This window comes from Drosophila willistoni, assembly GCF_018902025.1.
Source record: "Drosophila willistoni isolate 14030-0811.24 chromosome XR unlocalized genomic scaffold, UCI_dwil_1.1 Seg105, whole genome shotgun sequence".
Classification (NCBI taxonomy): Eukaryota; Metazoa; Arthropoda; class Insecta; order Diptera; family Drosophilidae; genus Drosophila; species Drosophila willistoni.
Window position 1 is genome coordinate 2,975,487 of NW_025814054.1, and position 19,639 is coordinate 2,995,125.

At 40.7% G+C, this 19,639-nt stretch overlaps 3 protein-coding genes across 8 annotated transcripts; 2 read left to right on the plus strand and 1 right to left on the minus strand.

Moving 5' to 3' along the window:
* The first annotated feature begins 4,193 nt into the window (after positions 1-4,193).
* On the plus strand, positions 4,194-9,166 carry LOC6646150 (isocitrate dehydrogenase [NADP] cytoplasmic). 4 transcript variants are annotated; one of them, XM_023177961.2, is made up of 2 exons: positions 4,194-4,392; positions 7,665-9,166. In XM_023177961.2, exon 2 carries the CDS (start codon positions 7,665-7,667, stop codon positions 8,913-8,915), a length of 1,251 nt encoding a protein of 416 aa, XP_023033729.1. In that variant the 5' UTR covers positions 4,194-4,392; the 3' UTR covers positions 8,916-9,166. The 4 variants fall into 4 exon arrangements, with proteins under 4 accessions (XP_023033729.1, XP_015033175.1, XP_002068936.2 ...); XM_015177689.3 differs by lacking the exon at positions 4,194-4,392 and adding an exon at positions 6,839-7,085; XM_002068900.4 differs by lacking the exon at positions 4,194-4,392 and adding an exon at positions 7,119-7,361.
* Positions 9,167-9,337: 171 nt separating this feature from the next.
* Positions 9,338-13,621, plus strand: LOC6646151. Of its 2 annotated transcripts, none has more exons than XM_002068901.4 (6): positions 9,338-9,656; positions 9,715-10,039; positions 10,111-10,515; positions 11,263-11,631; positions 11,699-12,427; positions 12,478-12,795. In XM_002068901.4, the coding sequence occupies exons 1-6, from the start codon at positions 9,435-9,437 to the stop codon at positions 12,726-12,728; spliced, it is 2,301 nt and encodes a 766-aa protein (XP_002068937.1). In that variant the 5' UTR covers positions 9,338-9,434; the 3' UTR covers positions 12,729-12,795. The 2 variants fall into 2 exon arrangements, with proteins under 2 accessions (XP_002068937.1, XP_015033176.1); XM_015177690.3 differs by having other exon boundaries at positions 9,339-9,656; positions 12,492-13,621.
* A 196-nt stretch (positions 13,622-13,817) lies between these two features.
* LOC6646152 (rab GTPase-activating protein 1-like) lies at positions 13,818-19,499 on the minus strand. Of its 2 annotated transcripts, XM_002068902.4 has the most exons (9): positions 18,671-19,499; positions 17,986-18,300; positions 17,725-17,911; positions 17,462-17,649; positions 16,259-17,382; positions 16,016-16,204; positions 15,214-15,933; positions 14,632-15,090; positions 13,818-14,094 (listed from the first exon to the last, which is right to left on the minus strand). In XM_002068902.4, exons 1-9 carry the CDS (start codon positions 18,993-18,995, stop codon positions 13,924-13,926), a joined length of 3,678 nt encoding a protein of 1,225 aa, XP_002068938.1. In that variant the 5' UTR covers positions 18,996-19,499; the 3' UTR covers positions 13,818-13,923. The 2 variants fall into 2 exon arrangements, with proteins under 2 accessions (XP_002068938.1, XP_023033547.1); XM_023177779.2 differs by lacking the exon at positions 13,818-14,094 and having other exon boundaries at positions 14,292-15,090; positions 18,671-19,497.
* Between the last annotated feature and the right edge of the window lie 140 nt (positions 19,500-19,639).

Sequence of the window (19,639 nt, forward strand, 5' to 3'; positions counted from 1 at the left end):
CTGCTGCTGCTGCTGCACTTCATTAGTAAAAACGAACGCAAATGTTGGCTGGCTGGCTAACGTTGTTTGGCTTTCGTTTTTTGCACATTTTGGAAAGCCAAGTTATTGGCAAGGAAACGTTGACAACACCTTTCACTGGCATTTGATGGACTCGGACTCGGACTCGGAATTGGTCTCGGTCTTGGGCTCTTGGACTTGCTCTACCAACAAATTAAAAACCAATCAAATTGTATTGCCGATGCCTCATACACTCACTCATTCACTCACTCACATTCCCCTCCCCTCTCTACTTTTGCTTTACTGTGGTCTTAACATAAATTTGCATAAACTTAAATGTAACTGTAAACATAATCAAATGACCACACAGACTAACAAAAAAAAAAAACACACACACACAGAGACACAACAACAACAACAGCAACTCCAAAACAAGCGCTTGATAAATAACAACGATCTACTAAAACCAATTGGGGGGAAGATGTGTCTTTGAGATTTCGATTTCATGCATTCTTAAATAAAGAAAGAAGACATTTGATTTGCATGTGAAATCAGGTGGGGCAACGGGGCGGATTGAAATGCGATTAAAATATCAACTGAACTAGTTTCTACAGTTTGACAGAGTCAGAGAGAAAGACAGAGAGAGAGAGAGAGAGACAGAGAAAGAGAGATACAGAGAAGAAGATGACAAAGTAGTGGAGTACGATGAAAGACGAAGACTAGTCAAAAGAATGCCGTTCCACTTAGATAAGACTGCAAGCATCTTAAAGCCTGTTGTATTTGTTATTGGTCTTTGATGTTTAAGAAATTGAAATGGATACTTAACTCACATGCCCCACTAAAAAAAATGTAAAAGAAATGCATTAAACTAAAGATGCTCGATATAAAATATCGAGACGGCCATAAGATCGAAATGTGCAAGCGAAATTATCGCCATAGATTTCGTTTCAAATGGCATACAATATCATATATCTCGAGGATTGAAAATATCTTGATAATCTTAAAATAAAATTTAATTAATAACATAATTTAGGTATCGATGGGCCACACTAAAGTTCATTGGATCTCAATAGAAAAGCCGTCAAATCCCCCAAATTCGGAAAATAGTATTTCTTGTAATGTATGTTTTGTCAAAAAGAATCTATTGATATGATCCTGTATCCTTCTAATATGCGGATCTAGGCCTGTAAAATGAGGGAACTTAATTATTTCTGGTAATGTATGTACAAGCAATGTTTGCTTTGGGAATTTTTCAAAATTTCTTTATTTGTTTAAAAACTGCTTATTGCATGCCTTTGGAGGGCAAATCCCTAACTCCGCCTCTACTTGTACTTGACTGTACTTTTTATTCAAATGAAGCAAAAAAATTTGGCCTGTACATTTTCATCTCATCTCTGCCATTGAAATGGAAACTGACCAACTAATTGAGTGCCTGATTGACTGACTGACTAACTGATTGAATGACTAACCGGCAACTTCTTTAGAAATGGCGCACAAAAGAGATGAGATGCTGCTGCTGCCGCCTCACACACTATCGACTAAGCGTCTGCAACGCCAACGTCTTTCAAACCCAAATGTCTTGTTTTTTTTTTTTTTTTTTCTTTGACGAAATTGACTTTCTCCATTCCAATATAATTAATAGTAATATTTTTCTGTTTTTTTTTAAACTGTTTTTACTCTCACACACACGACACATGAGAATTTGGAGCTGCTGCCTCCGGAATGTGGTGGGCATGGGGAGAGAGAAAGAGAGGGAGAGAGAGAGAGAGAGAGAGAGAGGGAGACAGAGAGACAGGAAGTAATTTGTTATTGCAGGCGCATTAACATTAAACGAAACAAAATGAAATGAAATGAAATGAAATTTCATACAACGTGCACAGCATCCCGAAATTCCGAAATATTTGCAACGCACCACGGGGCGTATGTGTAACAAGTGAAAAGTTCAGCTTGTGTGGCATGGCAAGCAAGAAGAAGAGATCACAAAATACTTAAGTTTATGAGTAATTTTCTAGTATTTCTTTCTTTCTTTGCCTCATTGGTTATGTTTTTATTGTAGTTTATGCAAATTGTTTTTAGGTCTTTCAAACCCACTACCTCTCCCTCCTCCCCCACCATCAAACTACCACATTCCCATCTCTTTTTATCTCGCTCTCTCAGTGTTCGGTATTCACTTTCCTAAAAGGCCAAGTTCCAACTATTTTTAGCTAATATTTTAGCATTCTGCGGCTTTTACTTTTCTTTTACCTTTCGTTTGGGCATTTTTGTTGGCAGTTGCCTCTCTGTGTGTTTGTTTTTTTTCTTTTTTTGGTTTTTTTGTGTGAAATTAAAAGTAGTTTAGTTTGCTAGTCGCTTCTGTTTTTTTTGTTTGGTTTTTTTTTTTACATAACAAAACAGAAGAAAAAAAACCAATGGGACAAATATGGCAAACAAGACACGCACTAAACGGCCAACGACTACAACGTTGACTACCTAATCCAAAAACCAAGACCCCAACCCAACCCAAACCCCAGAGACCAACTTCAATGTGCATTGACGACCATTTCACGTTCATTGACTTGGTATCTTCTTCATTGTATATACATTTATATATATACGTATATACCTATATATACTTATGTGCTGGCTAATGGTTCACGTTCCGTTCATGTCTTTAGGTTTTCGCTCTTGTCGCCACGCGTTTTACTTGAATTTCTTTATATCAGTTTTAGACTGAAAACTTGTTATAATTAGATTATATAATTCGAGTTTTTTATTTTTGTACTTTTTTCTTCTTCTTCTTCGTTTTGCTGTCTGTTCAACGATTATCTAATTGTTCGAAAATGAAAGCGCAGCGGCACATGCTAAGCAATTAGATTTGGACTTAGGCTCAAGATGTGTCGCTGCGTTTGATGGGCTTAACGATCGGGTCGGTCAAATCGGTGGGCCGATTGATAAGATATGACATACATATATGCATAATTTACATATTTCTTTTGTTTTTTGCTTTCTGTCTACTTTTGGTCATTTAAATACATATTTATGTCACGGGATAATTGCAGAATATTGCTTCAGTTGTTTCTTTCTTTATGACCCCACAAATTTTCACATTTCGAATGAACTTTCATTAAATTTTTAATAGTTACTATTAACTTGCAAAGACTGTAAGCATTCCGCGCATTTTAAAGAGAAACTAATTACTTCAATACATGAGAGATTATGAAGATTCTGCACACTTTAAGCGCCAAAACTAATTAAAAACCCTATCAAGTGGTATCTTAAAGAAGAAATAGGTTTTTGTTTTTGCATAAATTGATTTTAACTTTCGATAAGATCGCTTAACTAATACGTTGTTGGAACCATTGGAGTGTTAGCTACATTTTCTATGTAGACAACTTATGTTAAATGTTTATATTGGACAATATCCGACCGGATATTGATTCATAAATCGTCATGTAAAGGTCAACAAATTGATGAGAAACTTCCAAATCAAATGTTTCCCAGGTCAATAGCATGGCCGAATCTCAAACGATCTAGCTCAAAGATAACGAGCAATCATATATAATGAACTTACCCACATCTTGACCGATTTGTACATAATCTTTAATGTTAGAAATAAATAAGCATAAGCATATCTTTGGCATTAAAAGTAAACCCATTAAACAGTGCTTACAGTCAGTTGGTTTAATTTTAATTCCTGTGAAGACCCAATTCACAAGACTTTAGCATGCTGATCCTGAAGACTCACTTACTATACTATAGCTTTGGGCAGCTACAAAAGCAAGGAGGAAAAGACGAAAAAACTAGAAATTAGCATAAATTTAATTGTTTGTCACATTTGTCATGAATGTGCATGTTAAAATATTGGCACACCCACACAAATGCATCCGCAAAAAATAGCTAAGACACAGCTCCAACAATGGCTAAGACACAACTCCAACAATAGCTAAGACACAGCCCCAACAAGCTGCAACGATCAGACGCCAAGCTTTTAACTGAAAAAGCATTCAACAATTCTGCGCGCCAAACAATACGAATAAATTGTTTAAAAACTTGTTTATTTTAAGCTTATGGCGCTATCGTGATCCCGAACATTGAAATACTGCCACACTGTCAAGGGCTCTGTTACTTGACAGACTCATTCGTGAGCAAACAGCAACTCTGTAGAATTACTGGCTCAAATATTGGCAGCAACGAAAAATAGTGGTTTATATACTTGTCCGGCACTCAAATAATTTGTGTTTTATTATTCGAATTTTTTAAGCTTATTTTGATAAGTTTTTTTGTCTTGATTATAGTTCGTCATTGTGAGAGCTTGGGAGTGGTTCGCTATTTTGCGGTCAGAGAACGAATAGGAAGAAAATCATAAATCTTTTTTTTATATATAAAAAATTTTAAAGTTTTTAAATTTCTTTAAAGGTAAGTAAAGCAAAACGCAGAAGAATTGCCAAGCCAAAGAATCAACAAATTTCTATTCCTTCCATATATTAACATACATATATGTACCTAATATACATATGAATATGTATACGAAGCCAAATGTTGTTTATATGAATAATTTGTTTTTTTTTTTAATTCTTTCGCCTTCTCCTTCTCTTTGCCTTCGTTTTATGCATTGTCGTTGAACTTTCCCCACAATCCTATACATATGCATAGACTGTGGCACCTATACATACAAACGATATGTATCCAAACATATGCATACATACATATATGTACATTTGTATGTGTGTGTTTGTGTGGACAGCAGCTTTTTATATGCAATTTATCCGGTATTCCCCTCGCACCTCTCCCGTTAGCTGACTGACATCTCTTTCTAAAAGCCGGTTTACCAGACACCGGCTGACCTGCACAAGAGTGAGATAGAAATAATAAGACAAATTCCACGTAGGCCAGCCAGGAGAGAGTCGAGACTTTGAGATTTAACACCTGACACACTGCCCCCCTCTGCATTTGTCCGCTCGCTGCGCCCTCCATACACATATTTCAATTCATTTTCAAAGTACATATTTGTCAAAGTTTAATCGAGAACTTTAAACGTAGACAGATTGTTCAAGGAAATCTCAAGATACTACACATAGAAAACTACTATTCGTACGTACGTATGTATGTATGCACATATTTATAAATGTATTATTTTAGGGGGAGGCTCGTGTCGCAATTGTTGTAATAATTTTGCTTTTGCACGTACAAAACAATGAGAAATCTTATCAGTAGAAGTGCCTGATATTATAGTGATATATGTATGTTTGTATGTATGTAGCACATACATACATATGTAGATGGAACAAAGTCTGTCTATCCCTAGTAAAGCTCTAGAAGAATACATAATTTTGACCCATTGCTCGCTATGCTACACCCCATAGTTTTTTGGGGGACATGTCTCCCCCCATTCCCCTTAATCATGGCGTGATAATAGCTTAAGCCAAACATCACGCCACTTTGCATGTTCCGTCAGACTCTTTCACTCCTCAGCTATCCAGTCTATTTACCTTATATCCCAGTCAATTGTTGCATGGTGAAATTTAAAACGTATAGAGAAAATTCATAATTAAGAAAACAGTTTATCTGAATTGTTCGATTTGCAGCCAAGTATGTATATGCGATGGCTTACTAAGAAATAGATCGAATTTGAGAAACAATTGTATTTATATACATATATGCACATACATTTAGTATATTATACAATACATTGTATTGTGTGTTGATGAATGAAAAATGATAAGATTTATGGACACACCTTTTTAATTTCGACAGAGTAATCATCTATTTAAAACGAGCCTCCTAATTGCTTAACAAGAAATGGCAAAATTCAATGTATTATAAGTACATACATATGTACATATGTATACATACATATATAAAGAAATGATTAGCATTAAGGAAATAGGGGAAAAGATACTTTCTAATCTCGTCTTGACAACATAATGTTAATATTTATAAAAAAAAAATTAACTTTGTTTTCTCATTTACCATATTTATACGTATAAACTTGACTTAAAATGTTATCTATTTTTTGATTTGTGGAATTTCGCTAATATTTTTATAGTTAATAATTTTAACTTCAAGCCTTATTGCATTGTGTATGGTACAAAATTATCCATAAATAGATTTAAATTTTCATAATATCTACAGAAAACAACGCCTTCATAGATTGTCCGTGAAACTAATAATTAAAAAATCAACACACAAGTATCTGGAACTTTCCTATTTTGATTGACGTGATAAGATCAAATTAACAGTCCAAAATGCCATCAATTCTACGTAAACACTTGTTTAGTTCATGCCATTAACCTGAAGAGGTCTTTAAAATTATGAAATACCGAAATTGTTATACAACTTTGAACTCCCTAAGTCTTCCATTTAGCAGTTTTAATTATTTTGCTTCTTTTTTTTTTCTTATAGTCATCGTTAGAAAAGAATTTATTATGACGATATGACAAGCAAATTTTGGCGCCAGGTACAGATTTAACTAAGCTTTTTTGCTGAAAACAGCTGATCGGGAGAAATAGAAATTTAATGGCATCATCAATGCCGGCACGCGCCGTAAATAATCAATAAATTTTGGCTATCAATTGAAGGATGATGAGAAGTCCATGAACTTGCACACTAAATTAAACAGGAACTTAAAACCGAAGTGAGAGTGATTAGCGGCTAGTGGAAAAATTTGTCCCCAACACTGATAACATTAAGCAACAAGTCAGCTGTATGAGAGAGAGAGGGAGCGAGAGTAAGCTAGTGATGAGCACAAAAGGAAGCGATAACGATTGCACTTTTAAGACAAGCCTGTGTGTGTGTGTCATTGTTGTTGTTGTTGTTGTTGATGTGCAAAAACATTTAATTAAAAGCTCCCGCCTCTCAGATGCAGCAAGTGCTCTCATAACGCGTAAACATCAGCTATTACATTTTTTTGGAGAGCATTTTTAATCAGTGTTTTAAGGCATTGAATCTTATCAGTATATAAAAACTGTGATTACCTAGGAGAGGGATTGCGCAACAAGTGCCCATTGTAACCCACTGCCGGCGGCCCTGCCAACCAAGTGCAATCCAGCCATAGTCGCCGACAGTTATCAGTAGCAACGGTTCCTACACGCTTGTGTGGCTTTTACAAAGTAATTTATTTTACCGTTTTTCTTTTCAAACCCCCCACACAAACACAAACAGAACACAGAGAAATCGAGAATCTGTTGTTGTACTTTTCTAAAAGTGTCAACGAAACAAAGCAACAACAAAATTGCTATAGTTATTAAAAAAGCGAAAGTAAAAGTGTTTAGTGTAAAAGCAAAATGTTTGTTGTACGCCGCGCTAAAGCCATGCTAATGGCCCGTCCACAGCAATTGTTAATGCGCGCTGCGTTTGAAGCGAACTTCGCCAGCAGCAGCACGGTGGTAGGTCTGAGGGGGGATCAAAGTTCACTTTGCCTTCACACAACATTGAAAAATCTGTCAGTCTATCGTTCATTCATTCATTTGCGTCACCCTTCCTTTTCCTTCCCTCCTATCATCCCAGGCAGATCAAGTGCAAAACCAAATCAAAATGGAGAAATCCCTTAGGAGGGGGGAAAATTCAGTAATCCAAATCAATGAGGTGATATTGCACATCCTCCAAATCATTTTGCTTAATTATCCTTGCCTTTTTTCATCCCATATCAAAAGTCTTATTCAAGTTTGGTACTCTGCTCTTCCGCACAGATGGCCCAAAAGATTCGCGCTGGTCCAGTTGTGGATGTTCTCGGTGATGAGATGACCCGCATCATTTGGGATTCGATTAAGAATAAATTGATCTTGCCCTTCCTGGACATTGAGTTGCACACATACGATCTGGGTATTGAGCATCGTGACAAGACCGAGGATCAGGTGACCATCGATTGTGCCGAAGCCATTAAGAAGTACAATGTGGGCATCAAGTGTGCCACCATCACCCCAGACGAGAAGCGGGTAGAGGAATTCAACTTGAAGAAGATGTGGAAATCGCCCAACGGCACCATTCGTAACATTCTTGGAGGCACCGTGTTCCGTGAGGCCATCATTTGCAAGAATGTGCCACGTCTGGTCTCGGGCTGGCAAAAACCAATTGTGATCGGTCGTCATGCCCATGCCGATCAATACAAGGCTGTGGACTATGTTGTTCCCGGACCCGGCAAGCTCACCCTCACCTGGAAGGGTAACGATGGCCAGGTCATCGAGGAGGTGATCAATGACTTTAAGGGTGCTGGCGTCGCCCTGGGCATGTTCAACACAGATGCCTCCATTGTCGACTTCGCTCACGCCTCGTTCAAATATGCCTTGGACCGCAAATTGCCCCTGTACATGAGCACCAAGAACACGATCCTTAAGAAATACGATGGCCGTTTCAAGGACATCTTCGAGGATCTGTACACCAAGCAGTACAAGGCCCAGTACGAGGCTGCCGGCATCTGGTATGAACATCGTCTCATTGACGATATGGTCGCCTATGCCATGAAGTCTGAGGGTGGCTTTGTGTGGGCCTGCAAGAACTACGACGGTGATGTCCAATCCGATTCGGTGGCTCAAGGCTATGGCTCGTTGGGTCTGATGACCTCTGTTCTGCTGTGCCCCGATGGCAAGACTGTTGAGGCTGAGGCAGCTCACGGCACAGTGACCCGCCACTTCCGTTTCTATCAGCAGGGCAAGGAGACCTCTACCAATCCCATTGCCTCGATCTTTGCCTGGACCCGTGGTCTCTTGCATCGTGCCAAGCTCGATAACAATGCCGAACTCGAGAAATTCGCCGAGACTTTGGAACAGGTGTGCATCGATACCATTGAGGGCGGTGCCATGACCAAGGATTTGGCCATTTGCATTAAGGGCAGCATCAGTGCTGTTGAGCGCAAGGACTACCAGGAGACATTCGAGTTCATGGACACACTGGCAAAGAATCTGGAGAAGGCTCTTAGCAAGAATGCTGCCGCTGCCAAGTGACTATCCGGCGAATCCAATGCCAAGCTCTAATCCTTAATTTTACCTATATATGTGTGTGTGTGTGTGTGTACTACAATATAAACTATATATGTATATGTATGTGAATATGTACCATGTACCGCCACCTCCCCCCCCTGTAGATTTTACTCAATTGTCCTTCTCCTCTGTATGAATTCATTGTCTCTGCGAGACGTCTCATCCGTGTGAAACAAATTTTCAAATAAAATGTATTTTTATACCGCCAAGCCAAACCAATTGAGTAAGGTCTTTAACCTGCTGGGCCTAGCCTAACCACCCACCCAACTATCCATGCAACCACTTGCCTCCATTCACTCATACGTAAGGCAAACGTACTGCATAACGAGTCGACTTGCGGGGTTTCTTATGGCTTATTGGATTTGCCTGTTTCGCAGTCAGGCCGACAGTCTTGTGGCCACTTTTGTAAGAACAACATGTTCCGTGCTCAGCATCAGCATTGAGGACGATCAGGAAGAGCACGAGGAGCTAGAGCAACGCGCAATGTTGGCCCGTCTGGTGGGCTATGGCTATTGTCTGGCCTATCTTATAGCCCTGCACAGTTGGCCTAGTGATGCCTATCCAGCCGCAGGGTCATCAACGACCGGCAATGGCTATAGAGATCTTGATATATGCAATCATTGGAATGGCAGGCGTCACTTTCTTGAGCTAGGTAGTCCGCCCGGAGAGCTGCATGCTCGTAATGTAAGCAATACGGCTTATCGGGTAAGTTGCCCATCTTCCTTTGTGCCCAAGAAAATGCCCTTGAATCGTTGTTCCGCAGAGCACTTCGCTGGGTGATCCTGCCGCCACCAGCGATCTTTGGTATCAATGCAATTTGGAGCTGGTCACCTGTGCGGAATGCGTGATACGTGTTACGATTACCTATGCCAATTTCTCAAAGACATGCGGCAAATCCTCGACCACAACAAGTCTGTGTCCCTGTGAGCACATACAATTCTCGGAGCCCCCATATGACTCGACAATATCGGGTCAAGAATTTTGCGGCGATGGCAAAGTCTTTCGCAGTAAAACGAGAACACTTCAATTGAAATTCTTCTATAGAGCCACCAATTCTCATGTCTTTTCTTTGCAATATTTCTCGGAACGTAAGTTTAGCTTATATTTTAATGATCTATAGCTAGCTATAAGCTATCCGATATTTTCTAAACACTTTAAGGCAATGTACGCATAGTGAGCGGCTCACCCAAGCAGACCATTGTGAATGGGAAAACAGGTAAAGCCTTGCCCCAGGTCATATCGACGCCATATTTTCCTATGCCCTATCCCCGGGATTATGGCATTGAGCATATTCTAACCTGCGAGGCCGAGAATTGTCAAGTGCGTTTAATTTTCACCGATTTTCAATTGGGTCTGGCCAGCACCTTGGAGATCTTTGATTCGAATGGTCAAATGTTGGACTCCTACACGGGCGAACACTTTCGTCCGCCCATTACCATAAGTAGTGGCAAATCGTTGCTATTACAATTCCGTGGCAATGCGGCAACTGGCATTGGTTTCCGGGCCGAAGTCAGTTTTGTGTCATCAAAGCAATTAAAGGATGAGCGACTAGTGCCCTACACAGGTGAGTGGAGGGGAAGGTGGACGGGATGGACGAAAACCACATGCTAAAAAGACAGGCTAGTAGCACTTGAAGGTCTGCAGGCAATTGTCTTATTGATTTTAGTCTTTGCTAAATTTCAATGTCAATGCAAAGCAAATCAAGTGGAAATTAGGTGATACTTACAACCGGGAAAACAATCTAGGAGAAGGGGACGTAAGAAGGGGGTTGTTTTGTTGTTAGCCATTTATATAAGCCATAACCCAATACTCAGTGGGGTAGGGCCAAGCCTTAAGTCAAGTCAAAAGCCTTTAGAAAAGTTTTTGATGCTAAAATATATGTGATTAGTCTACAATTATTAAACTAAATTCTAAAAACTAATTTCTATAATCAAAGCTACACAATAAGTTGTTGTAATTTGATTAAGTTTAGCAAATACTTGTATAAATGAATCCATTATACAAATATTTCATATTATAACAATTGCTTTAAACCAAAGTTATTGGAAAACTGATGGTTTTAGCCCGATCTTAATGAAATTTGGCACAATCTTTAATAAGTTAATTAGACTGAAACATATTAATTTATATAAGAATCGCTTGGAAAACAATAATTCTTATTATTTCACCGATCGTTCTTATATATGTATGTATATATGCTGATCTGATCTGGCTCAATCTGGGATTTACAATTGAAACAGACGGGCAGACAGGCAGATATGCTATATATAACGAACTTTCGATTTGATTTATTAAACCTCTATATTCTTAGATTGTGGCGGCATGGTCACTGGTCCTGGTGGAGCCATCACCATGATGAATATGATTGAAAATGTCACAGATGTTCGGCTCTTTGATTGCATATGGATAATTAAACCCGGTAATAACTACATGATGATGAAGACTCACATCTCATTGAGAGTGGATGAATTTTATGGCATGGCTGCCAGATCAGAGCTAACCATACGACAGGGAACTACATCAGATGCAGTGGAAATCGAGAGTATTATGTGGCCAAATAATGGACTAAGCAAGGAAACACACATAGCACCAATATTGGGCGGTTATTATATACGTTTGCGTGGCGTTTTTGGCATGTCCTCCAAATTGGCCATAGTTTATAGCGTCTTCAATTATTTGAGTGAGCGAGGCTACGAATATTCTCTAGAGGAATTTGGAATGCTAAGATTCGTTTTTCTTTTCCGTAGATTGCTACATTGGCTCAGAGTTTTTGTGTGGGAATAATCACTGCATTTCGATACGTTTGCACTGCGATGGCTTCGATCATTGTGGCGATGGTAGCGATGAGCCGGATTCGTGCGAGGAGGACTGGGCGCATTTGCATCACGATCGTCGTTGGTACTCACACAAGCCTAACTATTATTTTCCCAAAATGGATCAGTATCCCGATTTGAAGACAGCCACCAGCATCTTTATAATCAGTACACTTGGCATTTTCGGTGTTCTATCCGGCTGGATGGTCATTTTATATCGCATGGGTGTGAGGGCGCGGCATCAGCGTGAATTGCAGAGCCATTTGCAGACAATTAGCGAGCTGCTTGATCGCCAGGATGAGGATCGCACCCCGGATGAACCGCCGAGCTATGAAGCTCCGCCAGATTATGAGGAAGTTATCAAAATTGGCATGCAGCAGGAGTTACGTGAGCCAAGACGCGGCCAGCGACGCGGACGACGACATCCTCCGCGGGAGCGTGATCGGGATCGTAGCTGTAGTCGTGCTCCAAGTAATTGCACCATGCAATCAATGTTGCCATTGCAGAGCAATTGTGGCTTAGAAAGAGATTGTGATCAAGATCGTCCTAGTACCTCGGCAGCGGCCATGACGCATGCTATAGCCTCCACAGATACAACCCAGGATGCTGAACATTCTCGTGATAATCTTGCGCAGCGCATGCTCTTGGCCAGCGCCATTTGTGGTAGGTCTGCTTACTCATTTCTTCTTTTGGCAATGCTAATTTATCCACAGAATCTCATTTACAGGCGCTCCAAGCGCGTCTCAAGCGTCAGCAGCGGTCCAGAGTCCAGCCACGTGTCAATCCGTGGGGATTTCAACGAGCCCGCCACCGTTATCCCATGGGCGTGAACTATCCCCAGCCCGTGCGCCGCACCCAACGACGCCCAACAGTGGAGCGGATACCGGCACTGGTACTGGCACCGCCTCCGCCACCACCGGCACCGACGGTGACGGAGATTCACTCAATATATCACTCACTTTAGGCCTGCCGTCGACCACAGTAGGCAGTTCGCAGTCCACTTCTGTTCAGAATCCATTATCGAATCAATTAACAACAAGCAATTGCACCGAGCACACATATTTAAAGCGCTCCTGGCTAGTTGTGCATCAGCATCCACATGGTCACAGCTGCCGGGTGCAGCGTCTGCGTCACACCTTCTCATCCCCCGAGGCATTCAGTGCCAATGAAATGCATCTACCATATCCAGATTTCCTTAGCTACGGCACCAATTTGCCCCACGAACGGAGTAGCAGTAACTTTGGTTCCGAATTGTCCCGAGATCCATCCTCCACATTCAGTTTCGGTGTCAAGCGTGCTCGCCCAGTATCGCCAAAACCACCGCCAGCGAGTGAGTCGCCCACTTTGACCGAAGGTAACTCAACATGCGAGGAATCTCTTGTGATAGCTCCTCCTCCTCCGGGCAGTTACAGCGAAAGCGAAAGTGAGGCAGAACAGCAGGTATCTTGCTTTGGGGCCGTTGTCTCCCAGCATATGACGAAACGTCGACGCAATTCAGGACCCGGACGAAGTCGGTCTTTCAGCAACACACATGGTGGAACAGTGCGCAGATCTAGAAATCGACGTGCCATGCAACGCAGCTCATCAGCAGATCTATTAATGGATTATGCTACCATGGCCAGATCAACGCCACAAAGAAGTAGCGAAGCTATGCAACGTTTGTTCTTTATCTAGTCTGGAGTAGGAGAAGCAACAAGAGAGTAGAAGGATAATAAATGGGAACGATAGTATTATATCTAAAGTAATTCTTGGACGGAATCTGGTCGTTAGCTTGTATTATATATATATATATATCACTTGTTATAATTTATAAACCAAAACAATAAACAAAAAAGACAACACTTATTACCCAGAGAATGATAGAGAGATTTGATATTTTGTATATAGAGTAAATGTATGTATATATCATTCATTTTATCGTATATTATATATTCATTTGTTAGCGTTAGACGTGTTAGGGCCTCAAAAAGTGCAAAATGAACAAAACATGTCTAGTGAAATGACAAAAAATACACTATATTTCGATATATGTATATATATATGTATATAAGTATGCATATAGACGAATATATACGTGTTAATACCAAGGCATAGGACTGCGTTATAGTTTTCTCTTTATTTCATGTTGAATATTGAGGGATTCTGCTCTCCCTTTATCTCTATGGCTGCAATTGCTGTTTGAGATTCTCCAGCGTTGCCTTGCCTGTTTCCAGTGGACCAACAATATTCCTTAAGCTGTCAATGCTATTGCGCAATTTGGTGGCCTGGAACTTAGTGGGCAATTTGGGTGAGCCACCCACTGAGGAGGCAAAGCTAAATGTCTTATACTCCTATATAGGACAGAGGCAAAGCAGCAATCCGGTAGGTAGTAAGAGTTGGATATATTGAATATTTCTTTGTGAGATATATGTACATACAAACATTTACATACATATATGTCATGGGTTAAATATTTTATTTGCAAAGCATAGAACAAAGAGAAAATAAAAATATCAAATGTCCAGAAATCAAAAACAAAAAAAGGTAATCACATTTTCAAAAGTGAAGAGTGTGGCAGGTGGAAAGGGTAATGGGTGTGTGAATGTGGGTGTGTGATATAATTTAAGCATGATAAACAATGTGCAGAGGTATTCAGAAATCCTCCAAAAGCTTAAAATAACATTTCGATAACGTTCAGATAACCAAACATAAAAAATAAAAAGAGTAAAAAATAAAAAAATTAGAGGAGCTTCTCCTCATCGCATTACTTAGAGATCTAAACAAAAATCATTATAATAATAATAATAGTAACTAAAAAAAAAAGGAAAATATCATTTGAGGTTCCAGCGCTCGACATGAATGGATGGATAGGTGGTGTGTTAGGTTACCTGATTGGGTGAACTGGCCTCACTAAGCGCCGTGGGCTGTGCTGGACCCGGTTGACCCATATATGAATGGAATGTGGCTGTAGGTCCGCCGCCTCCACCACCACCACCACCACCATGATGATCCTTTTGACTACGTGTGGTTACCTTTTCCTGTAGCGTATTGAAGGTTTTCGATAGCCAGGGTTGCCAACTATTACGATTTGTTTGCAATTCACTGAGTGTATTGTTAAGCTGATGATTTAAATCTTGATTTTTGCATTCGGCCTCCACTTGAGCCAACTTGGCTTGTGCCAATTCGAGTTCCAATTCCCGTATTCGCTGTGAGGCAGCATTAAGGGGATCCAATGGACCCAAGGGAGCCTCATTTGCATTGCCCAATGAACTTAATTGGCTTTTTTGGGAATTGTCATGACCCACATCAATCTGTTGCAGACAATGCTGACATTTGGAAACAGTGTGCTAAACCAAAACAGAAAGAAAGAGAGAGAGAGACAGAGACGGTATATTAATGTTGAATTTTTGGTAGCAAGCACCAATTAGCGTTTCGTTCTCTCTCCTCACTGTCACCATGTCACTACTCACCATGACCTTGCCCAATGTCTCATTGAGGGTATTCATGTCCTGCTCTTGTCTTTGTATTATTTGTTTATATTCCTGTATGATTCCCGTGTGCTTTCTCTCCTTCTCCACCGCACGCTCATTGGCAATGGTCAATTGTTGACTCAATGCCTCAATCTCTGCCTGCAATTTGCGTCTCTCCTCACCAAAACGACTCTCATAGATTTGCGCCTCCTTCTCGAGACGCTCTTTGTGCTGTTTCTTTAATACAAACTCCTCCTCATATTGCTTGAGCTTTTTGATCTTTCGCTCACACGATTGCTTCATCACTTTGCGCGCTTGACTGGAACTGCGACACTTTTTGGGTAATGTCACACGGAAATACTTTAGAATCCCCTCGAAATCCAATTGACGTAAATCGGATTCACATATCGACAGTAAAGTCACTGCCACCTGGAATAGAACGGGCAAACCGTCCAGCAGGAATACATCCAAAACATGGAAAACAAAACACAGCGGAAACCGAGCCGTATAGAGAGTAAGGAACCATTGCGAAGCATACATATGTGTCTCAATGCCGCAGGTAGTGAAATGTTCATGCAATTTGGGCAATTGATCCTTGATAAGGCGTTCCAGCTGATATAGACGCAAATAGAGGACTTCAAAACCGGCCTTGTACAGATCACGCAATCCATAGTCATACATTAGAGAGACTAAAACGCAAAATGCATCTTCCTCGGGCATCTAAGACAGAGATAGAGCGGAAGCGATGCCGAGGGCGAGATTAGTGGGTAACATGGTTAAACACATTGGACATCTAACTTACATGTAATAAAAGACTGGCTGCTATGAAACTTAATCCTTGACAATAGCCCACTTCACTGTCATGCACGGCATAAGCTTTGGACACTTTAAACAAAGCATCCTGGCCAGATCCACCGCTCTCCTTAAAATACTTATTGGCCGGAAATGTGCGATGTATATCCCTTTGTATAACCGTCTCACATTTGGTTTCCTAGCAAACAAATGATGAAATAGAATGTTTAAAGATTTAATGCGCTCAACTCACTTTGGTAATCAGAATCTTGTACATATCATTCATTTCAGCTTTGCCCTCGACATTGGCCAATTTTTGCCAAATCTTTTCACGCAATGCCTCGGGCACACCCAGTCGAACGAGTTGAGCCAAATTTTTTGGCCTCTTCTCGCCATCCCATTCACGCAATATGGGATCCCATTCATCTAATGTGTCTTGCGAACAATCTTTAGACACCTCGCCCGTGCCACTTAGCAGAGGTTCATCACCATCACTGCTATAATCTGTAGGACAATCATCTTCAATGGAGGCTATGGATGAACTGCGAACAATTCTGGAAAGATTATTCATCCCCAATTTGAGTAGGGATGATGATGATGATGCTTGTGCATGGCTGCCTGACGATGATGACAACTGCTGTTCGTTAATCTCCTCCGAAGGATCAATGCTATTCACCTTCCAGTTGAGTTCATCGGTGCGCTTGAGATGTAAATAGAAACGCAAGGTCATGGGTCGTTTAGATATGAAATGATCTCGAATACGAATCTCATTTGCCGGCTGTATGGTCACTGGAGTTTCGATGACAAAACGCACTGGCTCCTGAATGCCACGTATGACAATGTCCACGGCAACAGTGAGATTTGTTTTGGACGTTTCTTGATTTAGTTGTTCGAAGGCCACCTTCTCTTGAGCCTTCCATTCGGCTCTTATGGCATATGGCAGGCATGAAGATCCTCCTGATGTGGCATCCACATCGGGACCAACAGCACCACCTGGTGTGATGTAGCCCATGCTTAGCATGTCTATCAGATGCATATCCTTTTGTACCACCAATTTACCAGGAGCCACCAAGACGCCAAAGCATCGTTCTATATACAACGGTTGGAGGACGTTGGATGGCGTTTGCTTTACGGTTATGCCCACCTCCTTATCGGTATTGGCTCTTAGCTTAAAACATCCTCGATCTCGCGGCACTGATGTATATGCATTTTTGGCCACCTTCTCACGTATCTCTAGTGAGACAATGAACTCATAACCGGCTGTATTCAATGGATTGCCGCTAACATCCGATGTCACTGAGTTGACCATATCGACAGCTGAATTGAGGCTGCAACTCATACTGGGCGGATATGTTTGGAATGCCTTCTGAAAGCAAGCTGCACATAAACAAGGAGGTAGAGAAAAGCGGTGGGGTAAATGACTCATTAGTTATGGTAATGCATTTGGAATTCTTACCGCTAACTTGATTCACGGCTTCGGGTATATGGCAACGAAATACATGGCATTGAAAGAGAGCATCACCATGCAGCCATGTAAAGGCAAAGCAGCCATTTTCGACAGTAGCAACTGGCCCACGATAATACAGTATTATGCTAGAGATCTCATATGTAGCAATTATTGTGTTGCTCTCCGCGTCATGGAGTCTGCAGAAATTGAAGCAAAACATTTACAATTTCACACTAGATAAAAGTGGGGTGAATCGGGGTGCTTTTACTTACACCACTAAACCATCCGAGCAGTTAGGAATGCTAACTGTTATCTTAAGGCCCACCACCTGCTGTGACCCACTATTTAGCTCACTCATAATCCTATAGACCTCTGATTCGGATTTAGGAGCATTTATATTGGCTGCACCTAAATAGGTAACGCCCGAGAATATTGTGCAACCCTGATCGATCTCTGAAACTGAAAACCAATCAAGTCCATGTGTTAAATAGTTAGTTTAGTCCCTCCTCCCAATTAGTGTTGTTCTCTCTTACTCTCATCATCTGTGGTGTCTGGTTTCATGGCATCTTGTTTCTCATCCAGGCAAGCTGGACTGGCATCTAGGCAATCATAGAATACCGATTGACCCACACGATTCGAGGATGTGTCGTCATCTAAGACTTCTCCTATGGCACCATTTCCGTCTTTGTCCTTAGTTTTGGATGAGGAAAATATATTGCAACGGAAATGCATATCGGTTGACGGATCCGTTGATGTAGTAACCGCAGTATCCGTAGCTTTTGGGCCACTCAATGGCAAAGTGAGAGATTTTGTTGTCGTCTGTTGTGTTGACGTCTTATCGCTTTCAGCTGTAAATGCCAATTAAAAGTGAAGTTGTGAAAAGTTTGTTAAATGAGTTGAAATTTATGGAAAATATATTATTTCTATTTTTTTTACAGAGAGAGAGAGAAAGAAAGGAGGAAAGGGGGAGAGTGAGAGGGGGTGCACTAGGCTAGCAGCCCATTTGTTTGCCATTTGTTGCCATAACAACAACTCTACAAGCCGCGATAAGATAAGGCAAGCTTACCTACGGCTCCAATACCAATTACCACGCACCATTGTGTGTGTGTGTGTGTGTGTGTGCACAGCTGCCTGTACGAGGCAAACAACAAAGCGACTCTTTTTTTGCCTACCCCACACGAGAAGCTACCCATTTTCAATTTGTTTCAGTTTGCTCACCTGCACCTACACCTAGATTCCGTTCCAGCTGTAGATCGCGCAAGGCATCTGTCATTTCGTGTTGGATATCACTTAGATTACGATTATGTGACATGTCCAAAGTGGGTGAACTGCCTCCATTTACACTAGCTGCACCAGGTGCTGCTGTCTGTGGAGTAGCCAATAGTTTGGTTTTTGAATCACTTGACAAGGATTCTTTAACCATTGTTGACGATGGAGACGGAGGCTCCATGGGACTGGCAACATTGCTGTCGGTGACTATCTCATATTCCCCACTAGTGGTTATTGATGATTCTGATGATTTGGTACTCAAATTATCGTCCATTATGTACGTGTGTGTATGTGTGTGTGTGTGTATGTGTTGGGTTTGTTTATGTGTGTGTCTGAAATTCCAAATATCTCTTCAAGGTTCACGTTGATTTTTTTCAATTAATTTACTTTAATGCGACTTCTCCATTGTTTGGATCGATGACGAATCGGAGAATCGCTGGCGCTTGTTGGGTCTGACACTTTGGGGGCGTTGATTGCGTTGCATATATATACATATATGTATATATAAACGAATGTGTGTGTGTGTGTGTGTGGGGTCATGTCCCATATAGATTTTTCCTATGAGAACCCCCTTTCGATTTGTTCTTTTAAACAATCCAATCACGGTTTTTGAGTATTATTGGGCATGACTGTGTCTTGGATCACTTTAAATCATTATTAATTGATATAGTTAACACATTTGATACTTGAAATTCTTTCGCGTTTGGGAAGATTTTGCAACTTTTTGCCAATGTTTTGTTTACATATTTTTCTTAGCCAGTGTTGCACAATTGTGTTGATGCAGCGAAACAGTACTGCAAGTAAAATCATACAACAGGCAGAATAACGGCTAATTTCTAAATTTATGCCCATAAATTGTTGTAAAAATATTTTATGCCAAAATCGCATTTATTACTTACGTCTTCTTTATTTTCGTTT